General features: G+C 35.9%; 1 protein-coding gene across 5 annotated transcripts in view; it reads right to left on the bottom strand.

Moving 5' to 3' along the window:
- RALGAPA1 (Ral GTPase activating protein catalytic subunit alpha 1) overlaps positions 1–25,000 on the bottom strand; it is a 136,647-nt gene that overhangs the window by 87,287 nt on the left and 24,360 nt on the right. For 3 of the 5 annotated variants that reach the window (XM_059819665.1, XM_059819664.1, XM_059819663.1), the window contains exons 9-17: positions 20,749–20,957; positions 20,142–20,381; positions 17,713–17,904; positions 17,112–17,249; positions 14,759–14,907; positions 12,689–12,818; positions 11,690–11,927; positions 9,216–9,377; positions 4,632–4,772 (exon numbers count right to left, since the gene is read on the bottom strand). In XM_059819665.1, the coding sequence (XP_059675648.1) occupies positions 4,632–4,772; positions 9,216–9,377; positions 11,690–11,927; positions 12,689–12,818; positions 14,759–14,907; positions 17,112–17,249; positions 17,713–17,904; positions 20,142–20,381; positions 20,749–20,957 (1,599 nt within the window). The remainder of the gene's footprint in view (positions 1–4,631; positions 4,773–9,215; positions 9,378–11,689; positions 11,928–12,688; positions 12,819–14,758; positions 14,908–17,111; positions 17,250–17,712; positions 17,905–20,141; positions 20,382–20,748; positions 20,958–25,000) is intronic. The other 2 variants (XM_059819668.1, XM_059819667.1) reach the window with 1 other exon arrangement.

Raw genomic sequence — 25,000 nt, 5'->3', positions numbered from 1 at the left:
AAACCTGTTTTAAAGTGCTCACACTTTTCTGAGAATGTTAGAGCTGAAGCTGGATTTTCTCATATTTTCCTTCTGAGCAAAGCATAGAAACTGGAGGAATGAGGTATGTCTATACTTAACTAAATGTATGTGTTGGAAGAAGATGAAAAGTGGTATTTCCATGCTCAATTTTTCTGAGAAGTTAAAATCTGGAAATTACAGTCTGGCCTGATACAAAGTTTACTGAACTGTAAAGAAGCTATTAGACAGGAAATAGAGAGGTCTATATTGGAAAAAGAGAGCAAACATCTGAGCTATTTCAGAAAATACACATGAACTGAAAATCATCGTATATGGCTCAATTTATAATCCCTTTCCACTCTCTTCAGCTTTGAGAAGCAACAAATTTCTCATAATTGTTCTTGATCAAGTTATTACTAACTATATGAATTAACACCCTCTGAAACGAATGGTATCTCTCTCTAGTTGGACCTGTTATTTCAAACTCTCTATTGACTTAGGCAGAGATTAACAGAGGTTATGCTTATATAGTCTCAAAGCTACTTCTTACAGCTGCAAAGAAAGGACCACAGAATTCAGTCAAAAATATGTATCATCATGTTATATATGAGATTAATATCTGTAACTATGATACAGTGATCTCATCTTGAGCCCTCAATATGCCTCTTTCGTACCTTTTATAAACTGAAGCTTATCTGAAGCAGCAGCCGGGGGACTGCAAACTGTGCATGCATGCAGTGATTATGATTTTCTAGGATGTTAAAAATTACTGGATGGAGAAGTCCAAAAGCATGCTAAGCAGCTCCACACATTGAAATAAATTCAGCTAGATCCATTTCAATGTTGATCCAGTATTAATTTGCTTACATATGCACGACTAGCACGTAACAAGTACACAGACATTTTCAAATGTAAGTGCTTGTGCCAACAGAGATTTCGTTTTTGTAGAACAGAGGAAGAAATTAAAAATATACTATTTTTGCAATATCAGCACTGAAAATACAGACAACGTTTAAAAACCCAAAAGAACAGCTCCTTCACAACCAGGGCTCTCCCTCACGCACAGGTATACAGTCAAATTGGGACACCATTAATTCCTAAGGCGTTTTCACTAATTACATTGCAATTGTGCACCAGAAAGCTGTGTATCTGACACACTGCACGTACTAAGGAGAAACGCTGGCCTGGTTCCTAATATGTTACAGTGAGGAAGACATTGAAATTGGTAGTTCTAACCAACCTCGCACAATCACAGCTTTCCTTAGATCAACCTTACCTCTCCTTTTTCTGCTAGAAGGCAGAAAGAAAAGGTAGCTTTTTAGCATCAAGTGGAAGACAGATATGCTAAAATACAAACTCATGGAGAGACACATTCTGGCAAGACAGCATGAGTGCAAGCATGAGATTCCCATATAACGTTGGGACAGCATTATATTTCATCATGAAAAGTTAGTTCAGAAAGTGGAGAAAAAAATAACATGTTTTGCTTCTCAGCTTTCATTTTGATTCTTTTATAAGAATACACTCATTCTGCGAGTTTCTGGGATTAAAGAATAATTACAGCCATATTGATGTTACAATTACAATTTCTTTATATATCATCTTAATGATTACTCAGGGAGCAAGGTTGTAAAGGCATAATGTATGTCTCCCTTTCATGTTAATACTTCGATTCTTTTAGTCCCAGCGGATAAGGAAAAATCTCCCACCTGCAATTCACTAGACTGCCATTGTGGCCCACTGCTTCCAGGAATCTTGCCTACATCTCACCGACACTTTTTTTTCACAAGCAGTCTTGTACTTGGAAATCCTCAATAAGAGCAGGAATGAACCGTTATTCTGCTAGTTCTCCTGTAAATGTGTAAGACTGGATTTCCTAAGATTCTAACAGGTTAAAAGAAAAGTTCTTTTTAGAAATGTTGCAGATTTGCAACAATTGCGCTATACCAAATCACTTTACTAACTAAAACATTCTTAAAGCATAAATCTGTACTTCCACTTTCTGGATCCTATTTGAAAAGTTGCGAATATTCTGCACATGGAAATACAGCATAACTTAGAAAATACATGAAGGAATTACAACCTTAGAAAAAGCATCCTCTATGATGCTAGATGACTAGATGTCAATATTGAGCTTTCGTAATAAATTTTGTTAACCTACTGACTGATCTTCAAGCAGAAACATTATGTCTCAATAACAAATTATAGTGGGGTGTTATGCCTTCTTCTTGAAAATTAACATACTCTACTGGAAGTAAGGTAAATGTTTTGGCATAAACGCTTTCTTTTGGACTGACTTTCAAGATTCACCAGTGTTCAGTGAGTCAATCTTTCAATGAGGAGTTTCACAGCTAAAAAGGAGCTGAATACTACTTCAGAAAACTTAAGATTAGGGCATCCTATTCTTTTGGAATCATTTGAAATATCCTCTCCTTCGAGTTGTGTTGGATCTGAAAGTCAGTTTGGATAACAGAGACATTCGTACAATCGTGAAATAAGAGGAAGGGCTGTCACAGCAAACTAAACATCATTCATTACCTACTGCACACTTAAGATAGAAACAATTTGATTACTTCCCAAATTACATGCTGTACATCTGGACACAAAAGGCTTTCAGGAAAGAATATATTTACTGTTAAGAAGAAAAGGCAAGGGCAATGATAAAGCTCCATGTTTAAAAAAAAAGAAAGGAGGAGAGAGAGCAATAAAAAAAATGCAGAAATGCAGAGCAAAGTGCACTCTGATCCAGTGGACAGGTTTTCCTTTACTCTGCTAATTCCCCATCAACACTAACGGCTTGCTTTTCTTCACTAGAGCTTTTTAGTTTTCCTGCAATGTTCAAGATTCTTGGGCACATCATGAAGCTGTGTCAACACCCATCTGTTGGAGAAGACACCAAAACCAGGAAGTGCCTAGGATGTTTTTTATGTTAGAAGTGCAAAGGTCTGTAAAATTATTTCACTTCTAAGAATTACATTTGTCGTGCAGTTTTTGTATCAGATGAATATCAACAGAAAGGATAATAGCAAGAGAGCCGTCAGGTTTGGGACACATTAGAAGAAACATGCAAGCCAGGACTTTTCAGAAACATGGATGATAAAATTGACTGCAAAAGCACCTTTGCCTTCTTTAAGACAGGATAATTAATTATTAGGGACTATATGACAAAATAATTGCTCACTGTGAAAGCTCATTCCCTTCTGCAGGTGCTCTTAAGGCCTTCATTAAGAATTGACTATTTCCAGCAATGTTATGGCCAGGTAAGATCTATTTCCTAACAGGTTGTTCATGTATCATTCCTATAAGAAACCCGATCTTCTAAGTTCTAATGATTTATGTCTCAGAAGAGATATCCTTTGCACTCATACATTTATTAATGTATTACATATAATTTGTATTTTATTATTCTTTGTTTGTGGAGTCAACAATTGCATTCAAATACTTTATAATTTTTCATTGTGAAAGTCTGGTATCTCTAGAGTGGGTTTCCTGAACTTTCCTGATTCTCCATTTATGTTTTCAGATTGAATACTAAAGCACCATGTTTCTGTTTCACAACTAGAAGACTTTATTTTGGACATGCATTAAAACGCAACTATGAAAATACAGTTCTTCATATTTCTTGGGTAACAAATGCAGGCAGAAGAGACAGGAAAAAAAGAACATATCTTCATAAAAAAATTACTGCCATTAAGTCCTTATATTTGTACACAGTTTTGACTATATACATAGTCCTCCCACTGTGCTTTCATTTTTCTTTCACTCATTGAGACAAAGGCATAATATGATTGTCAGCCTTACACACTACTAATTTACACTGATGTAATAGCTGAAGCACAGGAAAAAACCAAAAACATTAACTGTAAACTTTCCTGCATGCATTTTTAAAATCTCTGCTAATTCTAACTGCTGAACCTATTTGTTCAAAGAAAATTATCCACAGAAAGCTACTGTCAAACTTCTAGCCAACCACCCTGCTGAATCAAACATGGTGTTGAGGAAAACTACAACTCTAAAAAATGAATCATTTGGAAAACAACATGAAAACACAGCACCTCAAAATTCCAAACTGTATAGATTTTTAAAATGTTTTTATATATTAATGAAAAACAGGCATACTGTAAATCATATTATATGATACCATATACTTCAGACATTCTGTTTTCATGGGAGCTAAAGTGTATCATTGTCATGGTTGTCCACATAACATCTATGACACTGAACTCAAAAATTTACATAGAAAGATGTAAATGGCAAGTCAAAGTAAAATTATGTTCTTCCCTTCCCTCCCTCACTCATCACAAATAAAACCTTTAGATTAGTTGTACTCTCTGGTAGACAGATGTTATATTACTGCTTACCAATAAATTGAAAAAGCAGGAGATTTCTCTAATTTTCACTTTTATGATAGAATACATTGGCACAGCACTAACTTCTAACAGTTCCAGAATGAATTGCAAAATAGCATGGTATTTTACATCACTTAAAATATTCATTCTTAATCTCTTCCCCTCTCCCCCCATCCCCCAAGTATTTTTACTTTGAAAAATTTAATGATTTAGCAGAATTTGAAAGCAGAAGGTTTAAAAAAGTTATAAAGGGGGTGCAGAAATTAGCAGAGGTGGCACTACCTGAAAGCTCATCAGAAAGGGGAGTGAGAACAATATCAGGCAAGAAGGGTTTGGAAGTATGGATCAGAACAGGAGCACTTTTAGCACTGCGTATATAGGCCGATGGCAGAGCACATTCACCAATGGATCGGCTTCTCATGGCTTTAAAAAGGAAAAGAAAGAAGTGGGGAAGGAAAAAAGAAGAGTGACTATAATGAAAGGCTTGTGTCACAGAAAAAGCAGCAACAGAGAAAACAAAGATAAAAAGGAAGAAAATTCAAAAATTAAAACATTTCAGCACGGCAGATATTGGCAGAGCTGTAAGAAAGAAAAAAAATCAGTGGACACATAAGACATTCTGAGTTTTTAACTTTTATGTAAAGCAGCAACAAAGCCTTTATTATGACGATTACAGAGATTTTGCATTCAAAATCAAGAAACTGATTAACACTTTTTTTCCCATTGCATCAGGGGTTGAAAAATCAAAGTTAAAGTCACTCCACAAGCACTCAGAACTTGAAATTTTTTTACAGGAAAAGCAACTTATGCTACATTTGCATTTTTCTAGTTTCCTTTGGTTTACTCCTGAAAAAGTATCTCTGAATTTTACACATACCCATACTCTCAAATTCAAGATGCTCCAGAAGAGATTCAAAAGCATAAGGAGAAATTTACCAATTCTGTGTGGAGAAATTTGCAATATAACTTGTTACAGTTCCACATTAAAAATGAAGTGACTGAAGTGAAATGGTTTGACAACAAAAAGCATTAAATTGTTTCTTATCCATAGGGTCTGGCTTTTAATTGATACTGGATAAATCTTGCTAAACTGATCCTAATTCACCTTTTCATATCTCATCTCCTGCAAACAGCCCTAGAGAATGGAAAACTTACATAAGAATTGCGGTATCAGGATCAAGGTTATATCTGCAGCTTTTCCAACAGATTTAAAATTAATCTTTATGACATTTGTTTTCCTTTGTTAGGGTAAGATATAGAAAGAACTGATACTGCATTCAATCTCAAAGTATAGTTTGAAGTTCTTCAAAAAGTAATGTTAATTGTTGCAAGCAGCTTCCTTTTCAAACTGTTACAAATTTGGTAACTTGTTTTAAAAAAGTTGCTGATAAACTTCTTTTAAGGAAACTTCAGATGATCTTACATAAATGTTGTCAGTACAATACTTAATCAGTCTTTGAACTTTTGTATATAAATTTTCAAAACAATGTGGAATATAGACTTAGAATCTTAGTGCTCCTGATCTGTATGGGAATCAAAAGTACATGAATGGAGCGCAGTGCAAGTTGAGCACATCACACTTCTAAATCAGGTTAAAGAATTGTCCCTAACAGCAACATGCAGATAACTTGGGTAGGTCAATGTACATAGAGCAGAAAACACATCTGACAAATACAGCACAACTTAAGTGGAGTCTTAACATGAGTTTGAAAAAACAATTCAGAAAGACAGATGTTTTAAGACTGACGCCATTCTCTACTAAACTTAGTTTATAAGGCAGAAACCAATTTAAAAAAAAAAGGCAATTGTGTAAGGCTTTAACATCTCTTTGTTTAAGAGATACAATAATAGAATTCAGGATACAGTGATAGTTAGATGCATTACATTCATCATTGTGCACCTTAAAATGAATGTAGGCAAAAGAAAAAATACCAAGCTACCTAGTATATCCTAAGGGTCTTTTCCAACCTAATTCTATGATTCTAAATAAACCAAGCTTTTGAGATTGGATACTGTGTTGATTAAAAATCTTAACATGAAGTGTCCCTTGTAATTTCACTGGATTTTTTCCACCATATGACATTGATACTAGCAGGGGGGGAGGTCGTGTGTGGTGCAGAACAACCCATTTACAGTTTGGAAGGTGGAAATTTTACAGAAACTTTTGAAGGAAAAATTGCAGAGTATTATTACTGAAAGCAAAATTAACTTTGATATGCTGTATAAGGAAAATGTGATGTCAGTGAATTATCATTGTGATGCGTCACATTCAATTAAGTAGTTAAGTAGAGGCAGACTTAATACCAGAATGTGGACTAGATATTTGACAGTCTATAACATTCCACTGTTGTCTACAGACAAAAGCAGAACAACAGATTAGTAAATTCTTTCTGATCTGGTATTTTTATAAGACTAGAATCTGCTGCTTAAGCCACAAATTCTGTATCTAGCCCTATAGAAGATTTTTCAACCCATATGCATATCACATTTAAAGGCCCTTTTCCAAAAATTACTTTACATAAGTTCAGGGTAAAAATGTACACACTGCATATCAGAAAAGCTGTGATTTTTATTTGAATAACACACACACACACACACAAATTTGGTGCAGCAATAAATGTGCGCTGGCATGAGGATGCCTCAAAAAAAGAGGTGCATAGATGTACACAAAATGTGTACAACATAGAACAGATTAAAAAGAAACCCCAGGTTTTTCTTACCATAAAATATTCAACATGCACATCCTCCCTACTCAGATATAAAGAGTATATTACTCACAATCAAAGGAAATATCCTCAGATATCATGCAACATATCTGAGGTCTGACTCAATTCCAGACTTAACTTGTGGAGCTAATGTTAAACTGAAGGAGAAGATCTGACCAGCAAAATGTTCTACAGAAAATTTTACTTATTGTGACTATAAACCAGGTTTTTTTAAATATGTGATCCTGTGTTAACTCGCACTGATTAAGAAGCATCCGAACGGCTCTCTTATCAGACCTGAGATACAATAATAAGCAACTGCAGACAGTTAAGACATATGCTTTAGTAATATATTCTTCATTAACATTTTAAAAAACTGAAGATTTTGGGATTCTGGCTCTGGCAACTATTTTTGGGCTTTTCGTCTTTTAAAACCATCCTAATAATGCTGTGATGCTTGTCCCCAGATGGTATTCTACAATATGAATAGAGCTGAAATTTTAACTGGTTATAGTAATACAAATTTGGCTTATTAGTATCAAATATGTAAGATAATTGGAGGAAAGGAACAAAACCATGGAAGCTAAAGTACAGTGAAACTAAAATCAAATTAGCTTGTTGCTAACCAGGTCAATATATAGCTTGATTAGGATAAATTTCAGTCATTTTAGGGCTAACATCATATAAATAGCCATCTTTCACATAGCAGCAAAACAAAACCATTAATAAATTGACCAAACAACATAATCTTCTGACAGAATATCTGAAATATTAATAATTTGGGAAGGAGAAATTTTAATGTGAGCTTTACCTTGTTAAGACAATTAAGATTTAAAACAAAAACACTACAACATTTAATCAGAGACTATCTACAGAGAAGCAGAAATTACATTTAAAGTATCTGTGATCTGTAAGGAAAACTTTAGTCAACCTAGGTGATGTCAGCATGAGATACAGGAAAAGCTGTGTAGCATTTGAATGCATGAAAAAGACATGAAATTCTGGAGTAGTGACTTCATGTTCTCAGGTGTCTGTACTGTTTATAGAACAATCAACTCTGCCACACCAACAAAAACCTTATGAGAAAACAGATTTTTTAAGATGGAGAATTTTGAAGAATATTCAAATAAAAATGTTAGCTAAATAACCTCTGTGACTTAAAAAATTAATTGCAAATATTTTTGGAAAGAGAAAAAAAAATGTTGATTTCTGAAAAGCTAACACAAATGTATTCAACTGTCAGTATGCATCCCCGGTTTCTAAAACTGTGTCAGAATGTACCTGCTTCCAAGAAGTATCAGTGAAGCAACAACACACAATGACTGAAGCCACTACTACTACAGAGAGAGTAAAAAAGCAAGAGATATTCCTTAAGAAGTTCTTCTTTTAAATAAAAAAGTAAAATCAGCTTAATTTTCCTTTACATAAGGGATAGCACTGAGATCATCAAGATGAGACAACAGAGTAAAGAAATTTGTCATCCAGTTCATGTTAAGATAGTCTAAGCAAATCATACAAACATAAATGAGTCTTCTTTTGAGCAATCCACCTAAAGCACTGTTTAGCACCACTCATTTCTAACACAGGGAAGAGCATCTGCAGGTAATGAAGTTGAGAAATAGATGACTTTAGAAATGGAGAATTGCACACATCTGTGCCAACCTTTCATTAATGCAAGATTCAGGGTATAGTAAAAGACAACACATTTTATAAACTATGCAGATATATACATATTTTTCACACTTTTCTTTGCACAGTTGGAAAATAGCCAACCTATTTTGTGCACAGTTTATGAAAAGACGTGCTTAAAAAGCCTTTTATTACCCACCTATCCATACCATTGCTCAAACCATTCCAGCTTTTTTCTCTTTCACATACATACAACAGTATTATTTTTCCAATACAGCTTAAGCACATGATCAAACTCATTAAGAATTAATACATCAACTCCATTACTTTCATTTGCAGTAACTAATTCTAGTAACCACAAACTGTTCAGCTACCCTTAAAGCACATAAGGCTGCATAATTTACACATTTAACTAATTATTATAGATAGTACACTTCTGTGGAAAGAAGTTATCCACGTCGCTACAAAAATAAGTTATTAATTCCTTACCCTTTCTCAAATGTCACTTATATCAGCTTTTACAGGTACGTACCAACTGTTTTCTGCCGTACAATGCTTCTTGCCTTTTCTGTTCCTGGAGAACCAGTGGTTGTAGCACTGCGTTGTCTCATTGGTGCTTGTCCAGGCTGATCACGGCTCCAGCCTCTAGAAAAGGACTTATCAACAGAAGATTTTGGGAATTCATGACCAACTCCTGCAAAAATAGAATTGCAAATCTATTTACTTCTGTTCTGGTATCATCAGATATTTGTAGTTGTGTTTTTTCAAAGCATTTTAAAGTTGGATAGAATAAATTATGTTATCAAATCAAGCATAATTTTAAAAGCTAAACAGATCGTTACTGGTTTTTAAATATATAAACCCACTCAGCCAGCATTAACACTGAGGGATACTCAAACTTTTTTGGAAATGTTGGTACTATTAAACTATTGTGATTTGCTTTTCTGACCAATCAAGTGCACAACCACAAGAAAGCTGGGTTTGCAAAGGTTGTAGCCTGATAAAAATATGTAACTATAGAAATTTTTCCTTTGCTGTTCCTATTAGACAAGACACACAAAATCATACATTACAGCCCATTAATATTGTGGGGTTTTTTCCAAATAATTTTGTGACTTTTGAGGAACATGAAATAAAGATGATAAAATATTTTAACACCAAATGCAAAAGCAAAAAAATGGGATGATGGGCTCAGAGAACAAGGCTCTTTGGAAATTCACACAAAAAAAATACTATACTAACATTAAGAAAAGATGGAACAAATTCAGATTTGACATTTATATCGAAGTAAATAAAACTCATGAGGAGCTATCAAAAACAACTATGTAAAAAAAAAAGTGATCTAAAGAATATTTACAGTGTATTTCCTTATCCACATAGAACTCTCATAATCCAAAATTATACTTGATGATTACAATGATTAAAAGGGCATCTTCTTGGAAAGTGAGCCCTAGTACAACATGTTCATTATTATTAGCCAATGAACACGGCCACAGAAATTTGACATAATTTGTATGATATTTATTACTTCCAAAGCTGGAGTTAACTCTGCAACTCACATTTAACAACGGAGACTTTCTCTGGAACTCTATTACTGAAGGCTAACATAAACTCTTCTCATGTGGCTCTGTATGGGTGATACAGATGATTGAAAATATTTTTTAAGCCTATATGCAAATAACTACACACATTCTTATCTCACATCAGACTACTTTTTTTCTTTCAAACTGTCTTTTGCAAGAAAAAGAAGAAAGTTGCATAGTACAGGAAAACAAAAATGCATGGTCTGGAACAACCTCTCAGGGTCAACTACAGAGAAATGTTATTTTTGTCCAGCTGTCACACACCAGAAGAACGAAACAGAAGTGTGAATAATGCCTTTGCCCACGATGAGAAATTTGGAAGCATGTGAAATGCTTTTCGCAAAAAACAGCCTACAGGAACATCCTCTTTAGGAGAGGGAAATGAATATCCATATAGATTACTTCTCACTGACAAACCCTAGGATACTGTAGGAAATACCTTCCCTCAGGTTTGACTGGAGAACCACATCCATCAGAACACAGAGGGATTAAAAAGTAGACTAAAAATTACACTTTTTTCCATCTTTATTACTCACCTTAAATAAAATCCTGCCTCTCACTATTAGATCTCAAAGCACTTTTTAAAGGAGAACAGTATCGTTACCCATGTTTTACAGAAATGGAAACAAAGACAGAAGTGATTGCTCATGGTAACATGCAGGAAGTCAGTCTCTGATCTGTGAAGAGAATCCAGGTTTTGCAAATCTCAATCCACCACTCTATCCAGGAGGACAGACTTCCTGTGCCTTACCAATTCCAGAACTGTACCATTACAAGAAAGTAGCCACCTCCTCTCCCTATATTACGTCCTACTGAGTATTTCCTGCATTGTTTAGGAATCAGTTTAAAAGCTGGTACCATTCATATGGATTATTAAAAGTTTCCTTTCTCTCAAACAGTCCAACAAGGTCACTTCAACAAAACCTGTCTTCACCATGGCTTAGTGATGACTTAGTACCCAAACAAAACTACATTCATCTTGCATTTCATCTTTAAACAACATTCATTGGATTTCACAATCAACATTCCAATTGTGCTTGCAATAGCCACTTGCTAGCTAGCTAATTTTTACCAGATGTGTAATCTTTGTTACTTGTAAGAACTTAGGATTGGGACTCAACTATTTAATTGCTTTGATAAAAGGAGAAAGGCATAACCCGCTACAGTGTAACGTTTTAGGTTAAATTCAACACGCCTTTAAGAACTACATTCTATACGTGCCTAAGTATTTGCAAGACTGAATCTTAATGTGAGGATTTTGTGGTGGTTCTAAAAAGCAGCCTTATCTTAAAGACACTGGGTTATTTCAGGTGATAGAGATGCCTAATTATGTGTACTAAAAGGTTAGACCAAAATTATGCTGTGCCCAACATCTCATTACCCCAGCTCAAATTCAAATGATGTGTATACAGTGTTGTCTTACCTTTGCCTTTGTGTTTTTTCTGCTTCTGCTCACTTAATTTATCCAACGGCAGGTCACTGAGGTCCAGACTATACAAGTTTCTAGCTAATACTTTAGTTAGTGTCTCCATTGTCAGTGACCACTCAGTGGCCAGCTCCTCCCAATATGTCAGCGATGACATTACAGACAGCAAGTCATCCCAAAGTTCTCGAGAGATGTACACATTTAGATTCGCTTTGATCCAAGCTACTATAAGAGTCTGAAAGAATAAAGTGAGAAAAGTTGGGTTCTGAACATAACATGACAACATTCAAATGTTATTGCTTAAAAGGAAGCTTCTAACTGCCACAGAAATGTCTATGTAGTCCTGACATTCTTTTCCTCACCAGTACACACAGACTTTTCATGAATTATCAAGTGTTACGTTAACATGGGCTTCTGACTTAGATACAGGAACAACTGGTTTGACTCATGAAACATCTTTCAGTACCTTACAAGTTTTGGCGAAGAGTTTTGTAATATTGTTCTCAATTAGTTCTCATTACATTCGTATCTTTTGTATCCTTTTTTTCCCTAATAAAGAATCTGGAGACTTTACAGATCCTATTTACAGAGGAGCCACCAGAACAGCCCTCTGCAACTAGTAACTTAGAAAGGATCTGCTACAGCTTACTGTAAGGAATAAAAAGATCAGTTGGTTAGGCATGGATGGCACAGAAGATTTTGTGCTAATTTTGCAATGGAAGCGGGCTAAAACTGCACACATTGCGAGTTATCCCAACTCAACTAAAGGACAGCAATTTTTAAATTTCACAGTACCCCAAAAACCATTGTCATGGTGTCATTAAATATAGGACAGAAAGTAACAAATGTAGCCAGTTCTTTAATCCACACCATTCCCATTATCTGGGTAATGTGATCAATGATTTAAGACGACAAACCACCCAATAGTGGTTGTTGCACCTAATCTCTTGGTCAAAATTAAGCTGAATTAATTAAAGTGAATTTATGTTTAGTTGCCTGGAAAAGAGGTCCTGCAAGTCTTCCAGCTAGAGTGGAGTTTTTTCTTCCTTGATACTGTAAGAAAGTTTGAGGTGGTATTTTCAGCACAGATTCAGTAACTCTGAGCAGCACAAGTAGCATCTGTTCCCTGCAAAACAGTATTAAACTTGAAGTTACCATTTTGTTATACTTCTGTATATACCAGCATACTTTTAAAGATAATAACCAAGCTTGATTTGCTCAAACACATTCCAAACAGGACAGAGTGATTACAAACAGCCTAACTTAGTTCTTACAAAAAAAATTAGTACAACCTTCTTTTCACACTTCAGAGTGAGGAACCCCTATCTCCCTCTAACATCTTCTGCCAGGTCATTCAAGTGCTATCACCTTCAACGCCCTAAAATTACAGGCAAAGTTCTAATTATATTTCCAGCCTGAGCTCTTACTTTTTTTTTTTTACTTTTTTTTTTTGTATGAATGACAGGTTTTGGCCATGTTACATTATCTATAACATACTTCATCAATTATTTTGTGTGGCACAATCTTTGACATCACAGTCTAGAGTCACTTCTTTACAGTGATGTGTAACTGGGGAAAAAAATGCTAATCTAGTGGAATCTGTCTTCTATTATTACTCCCAAATTTCCCAGTGGCTAGCCTTGAACTGACTCCTTATTTCCTCACAAGAGAAGACAAGCTTCACGTGACATGTAATGCCAGCTCTACTTACCCAGGGTTCAGGAAATACTAGCAACAGATTGAATGGAAGTCAAGTTAAAATGGAGTAAATCAGCCATTTGAAATCCCCTTGCTACTGCTTCCTTGCAATGGAAAATGGCAGCAACATACTGTCTCATCAGAGACAGCTATTTAAAGGAGAGGGGGAAATAACAGAAATTAATTTGAAAGTGTGTCCCTTGTACCTGCTAGGCACCTTAAGCACTGGAAAGGAACAAAACAGTTAAACAGTACACAGACTCCTGTACACAATTACAGATCAAGAGCAACCCACATCTGATTATAATAGTTATCCATGCTTATCTGAGGATTTTTTGTTTATTTTTAAATAAGGCTACGAAGCTTCATATATATGAAGCTAGCTGAATATGAGCCAGCAGTGTGCCCAGATGGCCAAGAAGGCCAACAGCATCCTGGCCTGTATCAGAAACAGTGTGGCCAGCAGGAGTAGGGAGGTGATCGTGCCCCTGTACTCGGCGCTGGTGAGGCCGCACCTCAAATACTGTGTTCAGTTTTGGGCCCCTCACTACAAGAAGGACATTGAGGTGCTGGAGTGTGTCCAGAGAAGGGTGACGAAGCTGGTGAGGGGTCTGGAGCACAAGTCTTATGAGGAGCGGCTGAGGGAACCGGGGTTGTTCAGCCTGGAGAAAAGGAGGCTCAGGGGAGACCTTATTGATCTCTAGAACTACCTGAAAGGAGGCTGTAGCAAGGTGGGTGTCAGCCTCTTTTCCCAAGTAACAAGTGATAGGACAAGAGAAAATGGCCTCAAGTTGTGCCAGGGGAGGTTTAGAGTTGATGTTAGGAAAAATGTCTTCACTGAAAGGGTTAGCAAGCATTAGAACAGGCTGCCCAGGGAAGCGGTTGAGTCAGCATCCCTGGAGGTATTTAAAAGATGTGTGGATGAGGCACTTAGGGACATGGCTTAGTGGTGGACTTGGCAGTGTTAGGTTTTCAGTTGGACTCAATGATCTTAAAGGTCTTTTCCAACCTAAATGAATCAATGATTCTATGATTTGTTTTCATACTTAGCACTTTCATGCATGAGCAAAATGCCTTGGAAAAAAGTGATCAGTAGCTCCTTAATAGTAGTCTGTACATCCTAGTTCACTTTTTTTTTCACTGAGGGCTAGGCTGCCTCAAACTAACTAGGTGCTTATTACTGGTTTTAACAGAGCAGATAACTTACCACAGGTAAAGAGGCTGTCTGTGATGCTAAAGTCCATGCATTTACTGCTTCAGAGAAACTGGTTCACATAGTCAATACCATTCTACCGTGTTTACTACCAAGTAAATTTTCACATTTATCTTGTGAATTAATAATCTAAGATAAAAGCATTAGCATTTTACCATGTCTTCTTGTCCATAGTCACTTGGACTACCATGTGACGGTAGATATTAAGAATGCGTTTACACATATCAGTGTGTTCATCCAGCAGAACTTTAATTTCATTTGCAGGTTCAAGAAAGAATATATTTGAAGAATTTATTATAAAAACCTGTAAGTAGATAAGAGTGGACATTATGAGCTTGAAGCACTTTGATGTTTTCAACAATTCAGTTGATAGTAACCAGGAAGAGAAAATCTATGACTAGCAGAAAAGGCTGCATATGCACTCAGAAGTATATACTTAAATATAAGTTAGCTTGATGTGATGATAAAGCAACAATAAGAGTGATTTTTTTCCCATTTTTTTCTACAAAACATATTTGCATATTTTTGCTCTCACAGACAGATGGTACAACAAACCACACAATACAATTATTTTAATATGATGGACAAAAATGTCCCAGTAAAGAAGTCTACTGCACTGAAGTTCCACATGTAAGCCAGCAACTGACTAGTATTATATATGCTGAACTACTTAAAATAGTCCTGGTACACAGTGTGTGCTTCAGCATGACATGGCCTGTATTATGTTCTGGGAAACTAAAGCGTTCATCCCACTGTGATCAGTAAGGCTTACCAAAAGTAGGAAAAAGGATACCTTCTCCAAAGTGGTTGACATCAGTGGACAGAGAATTAGAGCTTTCAGAATGAAAATGATGAAAACAAAGTAGGCAAGGACACTGTATGAGTTACAGGAGCTTCTACTGAAGTATTATATTTTTTATGTAAGTTTAGGAAGTGTTTGAATTACAGCGAGTCCTAGACTTCCAATTTTTATTTGTCTTTCTTAATTCACATGTACAGGAAATCATTGGTTCTACAGTTGTAATTTCCTTTGGATTTTAATAATTAAAAACTATTAGTACGCAGCTTTACATTCACTAGCCTCAACTAATGAGTCTACCCTACTCTCAGTGCCTAGAAATAAGTCTATGCAAGAAATTAAATGCGAAGAAAACTCCAGACAGAAGTCTTGGATTCTTGATTCACAGAAAAAGTCAAACGTGGTTCCAGGTCGGGAAACCTCTCAAATTCAGACATGGTACCGGGTTAGAATGATGTCTTGACTCCACTTCGGGCTAAAAAAGATGTTTGCTGGTCACATGAACCTTTGTCTAAAAAACTTCAATATGAAGAATCTCCCAGACATTCTCAGATGTATAAACCTTAGTAATACATTGCAAACAGATAAAGATACTTCACTGTTTCTTTTCTCAGAAACACTTCATATTCTAAACAGTCATTGTATGCAAAGATTATGAAGCTTAAATTGTTACAACATATTTGAATTTAAAAGCGATTTCAGTTACAAAGTTTATTTCTATACATAATAGTGTACAGCACAATAGGAAACCCTATTCAGGAAATCATTCAAGCTGTGGTAAAAATAATGAGTTCTAATTATCATGGTCACCCATGGTAAAAGTGCACATGGTGGAGTGGCAAATGCACATGTCTATTTTGTTTTGTTTAGCATCAATTTTCTTGTGGATAAAAGAATATTACAGAGGCTACAGTCATATACACACCTATATGTTTGTATGTGCATGCACATACTACACATAAAATGCACACATTTTATTTGACATTAAAAGCATTTCAAAGACCCTCAAATTACACACACTTGATTTTCTGTATCCTCAACTTCAGTAAAGCATTTTACTGAACATTTGAAATTAACACAGTTTCTACCCTGCCAAATTTCCTACAAGCAGTTAGAAAACTTCTGCTAGGGAACTTCTGCAACTCTCCCATTCCTTAAGGATATCACCGAAGTAGAGAGTTGTGGTGTCTGATCAAATTTTTCAAAAACTTATGTACTCATCCAATCTGTAATTCAGACAAAGATGAGAAAAGATGAGTACACCTTGTTATTCAGATTAGGAAAACCACAGGTTCAGAGGTTTTGTGTATGGTGACTAAGAGCTTAAAAGAAAAAAGCTTCTAAGCATTCCCATAAACACTTAATCTGAAGATGTGGCACTCAAATGAGAATTGTTTTTTTCTGTGATACGATGCAGAGTAGAATGCATGTTCTGATGCAGAATTAAAAAATTTTTTTACTTTGTTATCCAACACTTGTGTATACATTTTCCTACTTATGGTCAATAAAGATATAGTGAACACTGTCATTACTCTAACACTATTTATCATCACACTTTTTAAATCTAAAATAATTTTAAAAATTCAGATATGCTTTGAAGGAGCATGGGATTCCCTTGCAGGATTACTGCATTATATTCCACTCTTAATGCACTAATAACAAGAGCTTTATTATTAGGATGAAAATTAGACATCAAGTCTATCTCATACCTGCAATACTGACTGCACTCCAGCTCGTACATTTTGCTCTTCAGTATCAATTTCAGACATTTTATGCAAAGTGTCCTCATAACAGCCATTTCTTGCCCAGTTTGAATTTCTAACATGACTGGAGTTCATCCCTTTTTCCTGAAAAATATTTTTTCTTAAAATCCCATGGATTTGTAGACAGGTATTTTGGTCTCATATTAAAGGAAAAAGGATATAATAGATAATAAATAATAAACCGTGGTAGACAGGTGTTTAAGATGCATCTTAAAGACACAACTATATTTTAAGAAGTCTGTAGCAACTATTTTAAAGTATCTGGATGAAATAACTACTATGTTCCTCATCCTTTTATTTGTATATAATTTTTACACAGCGAAGGTTGGCATACTGTACAATCCACATCTTGAGAATAGTTCATAAAACTAACTGCATTAAAAATCTACAGATAATGGATCAAATTGGTAGCCCATTCATGCACTGCTTAATTACCACTGATTATCCCCAACAGATGCTCTGACATCAAATTAAATCACATATAATCTGTTGAGGAGGCCACTTCTTTGTCTACTAATGTATCAAAAAGATGCCAACAATATTTTACCTCTTCTCTTTCTTTTGCTTTCTCTGATGAATTGTGGTCAACAACATTTTCATCACAACCTACAGTTGTGCATTGCATTATTTCTTCAGGTTCCTTCATAAATAAAGGCTTGTCTTCTTGCTGAATCCATTCCTGATACACCTTTACCACTTTCCTCATGGCAGCTGCTTCACATATTGGCAACAGAAATGCCTGTGAGTAGAAAAAGAAAAAAACAAAAAACAAGTTACAATACTTGATTTCAAGTTGGGTTCTATAATGTACAGTTTCTAAGGGATAAGGGGGAAAATAAAATACAGCCAAGGCAGGATCTTAACAAATAAATTACTCCTGAACCTATATGTTTGCTCACTTTCTTCACCTATAAACTGAAAGCATAAAGAAAACATTTTAATGGGAAAACTTGTCAAGAAAGTACTTTGAAAACTTCACTGCCAAAGACAGAGCTATGAGAATCCATACAGCGTATCTACTCAACACCTAGCCTGCTGAAATTAAGGCCCAAACACTCATCAAAAGTATGCAAAACGAATGAGCAGAAGTTTCTATTACAACATCTTCCATTCAGAGGACTTGGAAGAGTGGAGTTAAATCAGTTCTAAATAACTAAGAAAAGTTCAAGTGACATATGTTACTGGCAGCCATGTATCTTATTTTTAGCTAAATGAGATTTTACAAAACCGTACCCTTAAAACAAACGACTCCCTGAAAAGACTTCAGAATTACTGTTTCAAAAAATTGTCCATTTGAGTCAGTGTGATGGCTGATCAGTGCCCTCTTCAGGAGGCTTTCTGTGTCTGCTGTGCTGGTAACAACTAGTCACAGATCAGAAACTTTTAACATTAGTCAGATTTTAACTAACTATAAATACATTTACCAAAACCCACGATGCCTTAATTGTATTTAAAAAAGAACAGATAAACTACACTAACACATAGTTTTATGGAGTCCATGGTGTGAATGTTGAAAACTGACTGCCCATGTCTTTAAGGAGTACCCACTTGACACAAGCAGTATGTTCTTTCCTCAGAAACGGACATTTGATACCAGTATCGCACTAAAAAGAATTTTGCTGTGTATTACAGAATTCAACTGACAAGTTCATCAGTCACACACCATCACTCATCAAGTCTAACAGTCTTTTGCAAGCCCATATACATTTTTTGTAACCTGAAGTCTAAAATGCATAAAACTTGTTTTCTACAGACAATCTGCCCACCATTCAGGACAACTGAAACCTCCTCCTGACTGGAATAACTTAGCCCTAAAGTTTTAGAAACACTACAAACATCTGGCATATTAAAAATTAGCTTATACTGAAAACTTCTGGCTAAACGACGACTTCAATGAGATCTCATAACCACACATGAAATCCAAATAATCTACATAACTCATGGAGTGCCTTGTGAAAAGAATGCAGAAAATTGCTGTCCCTTTCACTGGGTGGAGGGGAGTTTCTAAATAGACTATCAATAATTTAGACTCTACATTCAATGATTCAGACTCTGTAAACCCTTGAGTGGCAGCTGAATTTGGGTAACTCCGTTATCTCATTCAGTAATGTGTCCAAGCTCTTCAACATATTGGATGTGGATAAACTTCTGACGTTTATTTACCTCATTCGAAAATATCCATTTCATCCAGATATACTGGAGTTCTAAAATGTTTAGTTTTCTGCTGTTTAAAGCAATTAGTGTCATGTATTTCAATTGAAACTTAGTATACTTTTCTTTACTATTATTCAGAAAAATCTCTTCATATTTTGATCTATAGCATGGGGCATAAAGAAAGTCTGTCTTTTTTTAATCTCCCACATTGAACTAAAAAGTTATGTATTTTCACATTATAAATAAAGACTCCATATTCTGGCATATATTCTCAGTTTAAATTTGTTTCATAATTTCCAGTTGAGAAACACTATTTTGAGTATGCTCAGCTAATACTTCTGGTTGCAGTAAAGTCAGAAGGAGAAGCTGTTACCTTCTATAGCCATCTGTCCCACTCTTCTGATGAACGCTATCAAGGTAAGGACATTTGATTGCTCTTAAAACAGCTCTTTAACAGCTGCAGACTCCCACAGAATGCTTATTTTAATATGCTTGGTTATGAGCTCTAACAGCTATGGGCTTGATGTATGAAAAGATCAAACATTCCTGTCTATGAAGAACTGTAAAGTCCAAGTTAAATGTTGTTGAACTGGATATTACAGAAATAAAATTAGAAAAATCAGTAACCAGGGATATTCTACACAGAAAATATTTCAGAATTTTTACTTTTCAATTCTTAAACCTTAAAGCCAAGACGACAGAAAAAACCTGTACATTTATATGATGTTCTGCTTAGCACATGCACTTGAAAGAAAACCATAACATAATGATCATTTACAGTATAATAATCAAGATTCTTGCATTCTAAAGAGGGTTCTTCACCTGTCGAAAAATCTCAGTTAGAAAATTAACATTGCTTCTTCTAGAAGAAAAGACTTTCCGGACAATTTCAATATCGGTTAAATGCTCTTCATCAATACTGCAGAGGCTGGAAGAACTTGGTTCTCTCTCTGTTAGAGTGCTTGTATTAGAATGAGATTGTTCTGGCTCTGCATTTCTATCCTGCTTATCAGTACCATCATTTTTGCTGTCCTCCCTTGACGCCATGCTAGCAGCTGCTCTCTGAAACAAAAATTAAAGAATATTTCATACCTCATTTTTAGTACAACAGTTGAACAGTACAATTTAAGTTATACAACGTATAATTTGAAACAGTACAAAGAATTCAGGAAAAACCCAAAGACAGGATTCACTGCATTTCAAGGCTTCTTAGGTCTATTTGATTAAAAACGAAATAGCAGAATTTGGGAAAAAAAGAAAAAAAAGCATAGCAAGTCCTTCTAAACTGAATTCATAAGCAGAAAATTTGTTTAGAAATTCCTTTTTTTAATTCTTTGTTAGTTATAATTATCAGAGGAGTGCACACTGCTGACATAACAATTAAGACAAAAACATGAAAACAAAAACTTTGTTGTCTATTTCGTTTTACCTGAATATTCTTTGGCACATTTTCACCTTCCATCCCAGGAATATGAGGTCCTGTATGAGGTTTTGGCTCAAGCCAGAAAGACACCAACCATCGAATGACAATAACACGAGCCTTAATAAAAGGTTCCTTTGTGCAATATATTGCCTCATTGGTTTCAGCATCTTTCTTAACCATTACATAGTGTGGCTTTGGTCTCATTTGCGGTATATCTGTAAGGAAACACATAATCTTAAAAATATGTGCAGAGAGAAAACTCTGCATAAGAAAGAAATCCTAAAACCATAACCAATACACCTGAACTTTCAAAAATGCTGTTTTTTTCATAATCACTGTTGCACAGCTCATCCCAAGATGTGCTGAAATGGACATGATAGAGAAAATTCCAAGGCTAGACTATAAGACATTAAAAGGCTGTAATTTTCTCCTGGAGGGAGACAATATGGTTGGTCCGCAGAGAGCAACTTGTTTCTGCTATGCAAAATCTTTATTTTTTTATCTGAAAGTGATTTCTATAGCCTTACAGCCCTGCTTGCATTTTTTTCCTAAACAAGTAAACACATTTCTTTTCATTGTTTTCAGCTTTTTTTTAAGCTATACTCAGTATTTAAATATAAATCAGCAAGCTCATGACTTCACACTTTCATTGAAAACTACAAAGGAGTTTGAAGTAGCAAAATAACTGTTAACTAGACTAAATATGGCCCATACAAGAAAACTATTTTCATACAGAATTAAGATATTGTTAAATTTCTTAATTTTTAAGAAGCATTTAGGACTGTTTAAGTTACTAAGCAATGGTCCTTCCAACTTTAGATATTCTGTGATTCTAATTTATGCGACTCATACTATTTTACAGCCTTTTAAGAGTCTTACATGTCACTTATCCACTACTACCAAACCTACTGGGAAAAGCAGATGCAGTTCAGAAGCAACGATAACCACATTTCCTACTAAATACCTAGAAAGATCTCTATGTTGGTCTGCAGCAATCCACAATAAAGCAATACAGTAAGTAATAAAGGTCATCAATTCTTTACTGATACAGATCCCAACATCTAATCATGGCTACAATGGGTGAGCTTTAATGTCAAACTGTATTCTAACAGCAGCTGCAATAGGACAGCGAGAAACTCCGCTCCAAACCACGCGAGACTCACAGTTTCATCTAATGCCATATCGGCACTAGAAAACTTTGCTGGACTTTGCTGCCAGAGAAAGGGCACATGCATCTTCATGTGACTTAGCTGAAAGATGATTCTGCAGCACTAGCTCCCATACTAGCTTGCAGAGAATGTAACGGATGATGCCCAGTGGGAAGCCAATTCTGCTCTGAAGGAACTCTAGTTATTTGGGGTCTATAACCTACAACTCCATTTTCTCTATCCCATGTTCTACATGATGGCTCGGAACTGTTTAGCTGTTCTGGTTCTCTAACGTACCAGTGACAACGATGCTAACAGTGTCATCAGTATTCCTGAATCTGATTCAGAAAAAAGTGACAGTTCTTAATAACTCCATGTGGATGGAATTGACACGTGCGGTAAACATGTTACAAAGATGGGGGCCGGGCCATGACACAGTTTTTAAATGGTGCATAATACACATTTCTGCAGGGACAAATATCAACAGCCCAGTTCAACTCCAGCCACGTATCAGCCAACTCAACACTGCAAAATCTAATTTCTGAGTTTCACAACCCAAGACAGGGTGTAGAACAGCACTGCAATACAAAACATCAATCTGAAACAACTATGAAACTTTCAGGTGCGAATTACATTTCTCTGGGAGTGGTATCCCAATTCTATTCCTAGTTCTAAAAGGGCAACTATGAGATCTGCCCTGATACAAGTACATGAAAAATTGTCTAGGACTGATTATGATGTTCTGTCAGAACACACCCTGCTGCTGGTGTTTCAGTATCACGGTTTTCATCTGGTGACAGCGCACAACCAAACAAAACAAAAAAAACCAACAACAACAACAAAACCAAAAAAAAAAAAAAGAAGGAGGCATGGAAAATGATGGTCCTATCCAGATATGGAGGGGGATAGACTGGGCAGGCATGGTGTTTCAGCATTGCCTCAACTCTTCTATAGCTTGCGGTACATGAGTAAGAGATACGTTCCCTGGTTTTACAAGCCAGAAGGGACTTCAAAGATACTAAATGATGGGAGTCAAAGAAGATGCAAAGTAGTCATGCTGAAGAAGTTTCCTGATGATATCATCCTAATGCAAGGTCAAGAGTTGTTTTAAGGGATCCAGCATAACTTCTGCCATGTTATGGTATCATAATACAGGTGAAACAAATCTGGATAGCAGCAAAGAAATAATCAGCTACTATCTAGGCAATTAACTTATGACAGCCATATATACGTTTAGGCATTTGAAGTGAATACAGCCTATCTGCCAGACTGCTGTAAAAGTTTCCTTGTTAAGATTACAAATACACAACATCTAGCATCATCATTGAGGATATCCAAGCTGGTATATCTCAGTGCCATTTCAACAGCCACATGTGAAAGTAGGCATAAACTCATCATGATGCTGCTAAACTGAGGAATGTTTCCAGAACAGACTTTAAAGTTACTTCTATTAAAAATAGTGGATGCATTATTTTTAGAGGAAAAAACTACATGACTCTTGCATACCATCCACCTAAGTAAGTAACAAATGCACAGAATACTTTTTAAAAAGCTTACAGAGAGTTTATTTACTACAAATAAAAAACAGTACATTGTTTTCATTCTGTGGAAAGCAGCAGGTTAGTAAGAAAACTAAAAATTAATACATGCTTCTGTTTAAAATGTGTAACAGCACAATCAGTGAAAAAGGAAGCAAATGCCTGGTAGCGCAGTATTTAACGATGCAAAAATCAGTTCTCTCTGGTATCTATCAGCACTCAGCAGGGCCTGAAGGCTGAAATACTGGCCATGCAGTAACAGCACTCAGTATTTTCAAAACGACAAGACATCCAGTAAACATGTCTTTGCAGCACACTGTCTCCTTCTGTAGTTTCATAATATACTCTTAGAACATCCTCTCTCTCTAGTCTCTCTCAACTGTATTACGTGCTGCAGCTGCTTCTCAAATGTATCCTCCTTCAGTCACTTCTTGTATTTTCACATTTCTGTCCATCTTGGAAGCAGGTGCCAAGGCTCCAGATGAGGACGCTGGCATAAAACCAAAGTAAAACAGAAGCTTATTAGATTGACTCAAACAGCACAAGAGGAAATATTCCCTTCCCCCAACTTTCCATTTTTCCTTTCTGTTTTGTTTTGGGCTTTCCCCACCCCCCACCTCTTCTCCCTCTGGGAACTTGGTGCGAGCTGATGCCAAAAAGGGCAGGAAGCTGTAGGTGGTGGAAGACATAGGGTAGAAAATTAATTTAATTTTCTACACAGGGTAGAAAATTAAAAGGCTAGCAAAAACACAGTTCTAATGGTGGACACTTGTAGTTTTGACCATGCTTTCTTTTTAAGTCAATAAAGGGTTCAGAAGGAATTAAGAACTGCAGAAAGCTGTAGGACACCCCACTTTATTGTCTCCCTGTAAATGAAGGAGCCCATCTAAATGGCTTGGAAAGGGCATAGAAAGGCACATTACTATGATGGAAGAAACAATGCCCCTGGAATCTTACTGCCATATCTGCAGTTCTTACTAAAGAGTTTCCAAAGACTATCCCATAGAATCTAAACTGATGTTAAAACACATTCAAAACAAAAAACCCATCTCATGGGCTCTTCTAAGCCTGTAATACTCATGCCAAACTTTGGAGGAGGCACAATACTAGCTTCTTGTAACTGGAATGCTCCTCGCTTGTTACTGTAACTGATACACTTACCTGAAAATCTGCCTTAAAAGAAAGAAAAAGAAAAAAAAAAACCTCAACCCAATATACTATCTCCAGTAAACCCCCGTATCAATGCTTGCTTACTAAAAATACTGTTTTGATTTGTACCTCATGACTTCTCCTAAGTTAAACATTACACCAGTAGCATAAGAACTTCTGGTTCTAGTAGGAGGCTCAGCGTCCAAGTTTGCCCTGTTTTCTGCCTAAATTATGTCAATTTTGTTCAGAACAGGCACAGGATTGTTTTCAAATAGGGTGGGGAGAGGCATGTCAGAGAAGAACTTCTTAGAGGAGAAAAGATTATTCTACTTACCAGTGTTTCTGTTGCTTTCATTACTGTATTCTTCCCAAAATCCTCATCATTGTTCTGACCACACAGTTTAAGGTACCGACAGTAGTTTT

The sequence above is a fragment of the Gavia stellata genome, chromosome 7 (assembly GCF_030936135.1).
Source record: "Gavia stellata isolate bGavSte3 chromosome 7, bGavSte3.hap2, whole genome shotgun sequence".
In the NCBI taxonomy this organism is placed as follows: domain Eukaryota; kingdom Metazoa; phylum Chordata; class Aves; order Gaviiformes; family Gaviidae; genus Gavia; species Gavia stellata.
This window is presented reverse-complemented; position numbering and strand designations above follow the sequence as displayed.